At 44.5% G+C, this 7,260-nt stretch overlaps 1 protein-coding gene across 1 annotated transcript in view; it reads right to left on the bottom strand.

Annotated features, from left to right (window-relative positions):
* The window catches only part of Ppie (peptidylprolyl isomerase E), an 11,723-nt gene extending 7,266 nt beyond the window's left edge, over nt 1-4,457 (bottom strand). Inside the window, exons 1-4 of the mRNA XM_055610944.1 lie at nt 4,404-4,457; nt 3,392-3,490; nt 1,759-1,802; nt 908-934 (exon numbers count right to left, since the gene is read on the bottom strand). Of these exons, the coding sequence (XP_055466919.1) occupies nt 908-934; nt 1,759-1,802; nt 3,392-3,490; nt 4,404-4,434 (201 nt within the window). The 5' untranslated portion in view covers nt 4,435-4,457. The remainder of the gene's footprint in view (nt 1-907; nt 935-1,758; nt 1,803-3,391; nt 3,491-4,403) is intronic.
* Nucleotides 4,458-7,260: the final 2,803 nt, after the last annotated feature.

Below are 7,260 nucleotides of genomic sequence, written 5' to 3' on the forward strand. Positions count from 1 at the left end.
TGTGAGTTCAATTCCCAGCAGCCACATGGTGGCTCATAACCATCTATCATGAGATCTGGTGCCTTCTTCTGGTGTGCAGGCACACATGCAGGCAGAATACTGTATACATAATAAATAAATAAATCTTAAAAAAAAGAAAACAAAAAAGAAATAGTATGTATGGAGAATGGACAGGGAGAATAATGAATAAAGAACTTCACAAAGATAGCAGCACTGGAAAAGGCCACTTAATGTGAACCTTAAGGCAGTAGTAAAAACTTCAAGGCAAAAACTTTTTTAAAAAGTCTTTTTTTAGGTTTTTATGATACCAGGAAAAAAAAAAAAGATGTAAATTTCTTAGTATCAGAATCGATTATGCACTCATTTATAATGGAAACATGAAACCAGAGATGATTAGTTTTAAAGAACTTTTCCAGGAAAATTCTAGCAACAGGATATGACACTTTTACACTTCCTATCTGACCTAATGACACCTAAGTGTCTTAAGCACTGTCATCATTCCCAGCCATTCCAATCACCTGCATCAGGAGCACAGCCTTCAGTTATTCTTACTGAATCCTTCTTCTCAGCTGTTAACTGGTCGAACATTTCATAAAACCCTTCCCCTTCTGCAAATATGCAGTTTCAGTGAGCAATCAGTTGGCACTGTGTTTGCTTTTCACCATCATGTGGGGTGGCCAGTGAGAGACAAGCCATGAGGGAGGAGCAGGAAGGACACTCTCAAATGGAGAAGCTTCTGAGCAGAACTATTTTACCAGTAATCGGTTCACAGTATTTTCACTCGATGGCAACTTTTACCTCCCCACCCAACCCTGACACTTCAGAGATTCAGAATACCAATAGGTGAACAAGGGCCCTCTATACCAGCAAAAGGCACCTTCACTTAGAATGAAGATTCCCAGCATACCATGTTGTCGATAGCTGCCGCAGCATCCTGCCAAGGAAATGCAAGGTGTTAAGTTTAGGCTTGTAGTGGAATGCTCCTTGTGTGTCTAAATGCACACTTGGTAGCAAAATAAACAGGAAAAAGTCACCTCTGCATTGCCTGCCTATGTTGGGTGTGTGACTATTAACACTTCTTGGGCAATTCTAAAGCTCACAGCACCATAATCTGCTTCTAGACAAAGGCATGAGAGATAGTCACCAGCACTGCCAGACATGAATGTTCCAAATGAACAGAGCTGTGACAGCATCGCAGACAAGAGCAAGACAGATGGGGCCTGACAGTCGGGCTGAGCTGTTACTGACAGACCATAGTGTGAAAGGAAGCTTTCCTTCAAGTTGCACTCTTGGGCATCTGAAAGCATTGTCCTAAGAACATAAATAGGAAAAAGCTTCCTCTGTAGCAATGGTTCTTAGCCTCCCTAATGCTGAGACCCTTTAACACAGTTCCTCAATATGTGTGGTAGCACATGCCTTTAATCCCAGTACTCTGGAGGCAGAGACAGGCGGATCTGTGAGTTTGAGACCAGCCTGGTCTACAGGGTGAGTCCAGGACAGCCAGCACTCTGTTACACAGAGAAACCCTGTCTCAAAAAAATAAAACCAAAAAATTACAGTTCCTCATGTTGTGGTGACCCAACCATAAAATGATTTCATTGCTACTTAGGTGCAATTTTGCTCCTGTTATGAATCATAATGCAAATAGGTGATATGCAGGGCATCTGATATGTAACTCCAAAGGGGCTACAACCCACAGGTTGAGAACTGCGCTCTACAGGACTCCCAGACTACACAAAGACAGTACAGAAGGCTCACCTCTGCCAACTCAAATTCAACAAAAGCAAATCCTCTGTGTTTTTCTGCAAAAAAGAATAAAACCATAAAGATGTGAGGCAATGGAAGAAAAGAGAATGAAGTCAGTTACATGCCACGTACAGACACCAGAAACTACCCATTCACTATTTAGAAGGAAGGAGTTTCATTCATTGATTCCTTTTAAATATTATTGGAAGCAACAACAAACATTTTATATGGACAAAGCGAAATAATGAACTTTAGTCAGTTTTCTAAATTGATTTTCACGTGTTTGGGTGTTTTGCCTGTATGCATGTCTGCAGACCATGTGTGTGCAGTACTTGAGGTCAGAAGTGGGTACTGGATGCCTCCTGGACTATAGTTAAGATGCTTAGGAGCCACCATGCAGGTGCTGGGAAGTTGATCTTGAATCTGGGTCCTCTGGAAGAATAGCCAGTGCTCTTACCACTGAGCCACCCCTCCAGCCCTAAACTGTACTTGAATCTTTAAAATGGACACTGAGGGCTGGTGAGATGGCTCAGTGGGTAATGGTGCTTGCCAGCAAGCCTGATAACTGAGTTCAGTCTCAGGATCCATATGGTGGAAAAACCAATTCCTGCACACTATCCTTTGCTATGCCACACAGAAATAATTACATAAAGAAAAAAATGTTTTAAAATAGCATTCTAAGCCAGGTGTGGTGGAGCATGCCTTTAATCCCAGCCCTTGGGAGGAAGAGGCAGGCTAATCCCTGAGTTTGAGGCCAGCCAGCCTGGTCTACAAAGTGAGTTCCAGGACAGCCAGGGTTACACGGAGAAACCCTGTCTCGAAAAACCCAAAAAGAAAAAACAAATAAGCATTCTATTCATCTATGATCTATGAAGTCAAACATAAACTTCAACCTTTCATAAGCAAGGTGAGTTATATAGCTTATCAACTGTTTATCCAAATATACAAATCCAGGTGCCACTGTATGTACTCATAATGAAAACTTGGGAAGCTAAGGTGGAAGGATCCCGAGTTAAGATGCCAGCCTGCACAACACAGATCATTTTGAAATAGAAACAAAACAAAACTAAAACAGGCAAAATGCCACCAACCAAATATAGGATCTGATCATCAACTACACATCAACTCCCAAATCTGGTAAGGATAGTCAGTCTTTATTCCCAGGCATCTTCTGATCTACGCAGGAAGCCCAGACACAACAGTGTCAACTTGATTATACAGTACATTAGAAAGTCAACAGAACACTATTTTTGCATGTATTTTTTTCTGAGAGTATCTCATTATGAAGCCCAGAAGTCATTTAAACTCTATCCTCCTGCCTCAGCCTCTGAATTGCTGGGATTACCTGTGTGTGTCATGATGAGCAGCAGCTACTATACTGGCTTTTTGGGGGAATAAAATTTCCTATTTTCAGAGAATTTAAAGATCTTGCTATTTAGTCTCTCTCTCTGGGTGTGTATGTGTGAGAGAGAGATTAGTGCTGGGAATTGAACCTATGGCCTCACATATTGAGCAAGAATCCTACTTCTGATATATGCCCCCAGTCTACGAATGCAAAATCTACAACTGAAATGTGACTTTTAATCTTTAAAAATTCTTTTCCTATAGGTGGCTAATGAACATTAGAGACGACCAAAGGACCCACCTGTTTCATAATCCAGAGGGATCTGAATATCTGTGATATCTCCAAAAGGGATAAAGGCAGCATGAAGAACCTTGTCGTCCACCTCTTCTGCTAGCCCACCTGCAAATAAGACAAGGACTCAGAGCTGCTGTCCTCCATACTCAAAAGTCCCTGCAGCCCACTGGCATGGCAAGCAAAGGGAGGGGCTCTTTCCATCCCGTCCTTTGTCTACACCTCTCTCCTGCCTACCCACACTAAGATCCTTTCTTCAACTTTTCAAACAGATCCCAATCTATCTCCAAGACTCTTGCATTACTACATAACTGACCTTCCTGCTTTCTTTCCCTGTATCATCTTCCCGCCCCCCCCCCCGCAAAAAACAAAACGAAACCAAAAACACCCAATAGGAATATTTTGAAAAAGAGGAAATGAATCCACCAGTTTTCTTAGACTTCAAAGTTTTAAACATCACCATCCTAAAGATAAAGCGAGGGCTTCTTCGGAGGGTACACAGGGCTATCGCTCATGAGTCTGGCTCATGTCTTTTGCATCTCCCACTTTGTTTTTCCAATTTCCCTGGGTTTCTTGAAAAATGATCCAGCTGTCCCCAGAAGTCAGGCTATTTTACACCTTTGGGCTTCGGCTCACGTGCAGCGAATAGCTTTGTCTCTACTCCTGCGTCCCGGCAACAGAAACTTTGCCCTCACCCAAGTTCCTGTCATCACTGTTCGCCCCTACCACAGCGCTTGTTTTGGCTACTTCCCACTATCTTCTGGATAGTCTGGTAACTCCTTCCTTTAGGGCAAAGACCCAGCCATTCCCGCACCTAAAAGTTTGCAGCACGAATGGGCTGGAGGGATTTGGAAGCCGTAATTCCCGTCCCTCATCGGAGCTCATGGATTAGGAAGGTCGCGGGAATGGCCCTTCCATCTCGGGCTTACACCCTCAGGCCCAGCAGGCCTTCCACAGACCCTGCCTGCTCGACCCCTTCCCCACATCGCCCAGACTCCGTCTAGCTCCCGCGCCTGCTCACCCACGTACAGCACACGCTTGGTGGAGGCCATCTTGCTTGCGCCAGTTTCCGCCGGAAGCCGGCGCTCGGCCCGCCCCCCTCGCCATCGGCCCTCCCCTAAGGTCCTTGTAGGTCTCTCGGCTCGGCAGCTGCGGGTCCCGCCCCTTCCCGGCTGTCCCGCAGCGTTCTGCAACCCTGGAAGTGTGCGGTTGCTAGTGATCCAACGTGGACCCAACGCTCCCAGTGCTAGCCGTGCTGGAGGAGACAAACCTGGATCCGATCAACCCGGATGTTAACGGCAGTTGACCTACCAACACTACCGTCCGGGTGGTCCAGCCTCCTGCTTTTGTCGAATTCGAGAGAGCTAAGAAGAATGGTTTTTACAGTTTGAAGCGGGGTGAGGCGGGAGGATCAAGACAGAATTTCATGATAGATGAAAATTATATGAAGTTAAAATTTTAGTGTCACAGAGTTTTGGTAGAGTACAGCCACATTCTTTCCTTTCTATTCCTTTCTGGCTACTTTCATGTTAGAAGAAGAAACCTGTTCCTCCCCAAATACGATACATTTAACCAGCTGGCTCTTTGGGCAAAGTGTTTGCTATCCACCTGTTCTAAACTAACTAATATTTAAGTTATAGGTTCTCATTAACAGAAGAAAATGGTAAGTCCATGTTTGCTTATTGGAGAGTATCTCTATGCAGTTCAGGCCTTTGCCTCCCAAGTACAGAAATTTTGGCTATGTACCACCAAGCTGCCTTTAACAAGTTTCATTTCATTTCTTTCTTTTGAGACTGGATCTTTCCATGTAGCCCTGGCTCTCCTGGAACTTGCTATGCAGGACAGACTGGCCTTGAATTCACAGAGATCTACCTGCCTCTGTGCTGGGACTAAAGACTACTCTATTGTTGAAGGCCCGAGCATAGCAAACATGGCTTTGGCAGCCCTTGCCCTTTCCCTATTTCCTCTTTCTTGCTAATAATGTTAAATTACATTCTTTTTTATTAATTTAATTTATGTATATGAGTTTCTATCTGAATTTACACCTGCCAGAAGAGAGAATCGGTTCACATTATAGATGGTTGTGAGCCACCATGTGGTTGCTGGGAATTGAACTCATGACCTTTGGAAGAGCAGACAGTGCTCTTAACCACTGAGCCATCTCTCCAGCCCCTAGATTACATTCTTAAAGGTAGCCACCAAGCTCTGTTCCTTTATTTGGCCACTTCCTCCTGAGGCTAATCACCAAGCTCCAGCTATTACAATATTGAAATTCAGCAATCAAAGCCCCCTTTTGGCTGCCCTAATTAAAATACCCAGCCCCCACCCCCAAAACCCATCCAAAACACACCACCAAACCCTAGACTGTTCTAGTACCAGCCTCCTCTTAAAAATCATACCCGCAGGGGCTGGAGAGATGGCTCAGAGGTTAAGAGTATTGGCTGCTCTTCCAGAGGTCATGAGTTCAATTCCCAGCAACCATGACTCATAACCATCTAAAATGAAATCTGGTGCTCTCTTCTGGTGTGCAGGTGTACATGCAAACATGTATCGTATACATAATAAATAAATCTTAAAAAAAAAAAAACCACACCTGCAAAGTCATTTGCTGCTGTTTTCTGCCTGAGTCAGAAATCAGCCACTTCTCCACGTAATAAAAGATTTCTCTTTGAAAATAGATGGTGCCGGGGCTCAAACCCAAAGCCGTAACCTGCTGCTAAGCAAATGTTTTACCACTGATTCGTATCCTTACTGATTTTAGATAGAGCATTTGGACTCTCCTGAGGTGACTTTTAAAAACTTTACTAATCAAATGTGTGTGCACACACGTGTGTCTTGTGTGCCTAGAGCAGCGCACACATACACGTGCGAGCCGGGGGACAATTTGATGGAGTTGGTTTTCTCATCCCACCAACTCAGGTCTCCAGGTTTGCAAAGCGAGTGTCTTGACCAGCTGAGCCATCTCACTGCCCCTTGGGGAGACTTTTCAGGTGAAACTTGAACTGAGAGGCAGGAGCACAGTGAGGCAGAAATGGAGCACATGAAGTCAGACAGGAAAGGGGAGAAGTGGCCACCCCACACCAGGGCCTGCAAGCTTTGTGGAAACTTGGAGGCTTTGAGAAGCAACCATGGGGTTATAACTGGGAGATTACATGGTCACAGTTACATTACTCTTACTCTATTTTTAACTTTTGTGATTATACTTTAACTACAACATTTCTGTCTTCCCTTTCCCTCCCATAAGCCCCTTCCCACTCTTCTTCAAATTTATGGCCTATTTTTTTTTAAATCAATTGTGATCGCATGCTTATATGTATTTGTACATACATATATCCCTAAATATAACCTGTGGAGTCCATATGATGCTACTTGTATGTGTGATCTTAGGGCTGAGCACTTGGCACTGGGCAAACAGTTGGTGTGCCTTTCGGGGAGGAGGGCCACCCCTGCTGCTCCAGCATCGCTCAGTCACATGTAGTTCTTTGTTGCAGGGTTACGGTCTTGTGGGCTTTTCCCTGGGCAGTGTGATGTGTGCATTGGTGTCCTTGTTCGGCTCACATCCGGGCGGTCAAGTTGTTGAGACTTTATGGGTGTAGCTCCTGATGTTATGAGGAGACACAATCTAGAACAAGCTCCGTGATCCTATGGCTCTCACAGTATTTCTGCCTCTGTTGCAGCATGGTCTGGTCCTTGGCATTTAGTTAATTGCTCGTCCCCTGAGATCTCTGCTGTCCTTCAAGCAGACGCTCATGTATACCAAGTGATGCTGTGTTACCTTGCCTCCAAATTATTTTTATTGGCCTCCCAAGTGGCCAATAAAAAAAGTGCCTGCACCTGTGCAGGGCACAGGTGAGGTAGGCAGAGCTAAGGTTTGAAAG

This window comes from Psammomys obesus, unplaced genomic scaffold, assembly GCF_907164565.1.
Source record: "Psammomys obesus unplaced genomic scaffold, mPsaObe1.curated_primary_1811, whole genome shotgun sequence".
Taxonomy (NCBI): domain Eukaryota; kingdom Metazoa; phylum Chordata; class Mammalia; order Rodentia; family Muridae; genus Psammomys; species Psammomys obesus.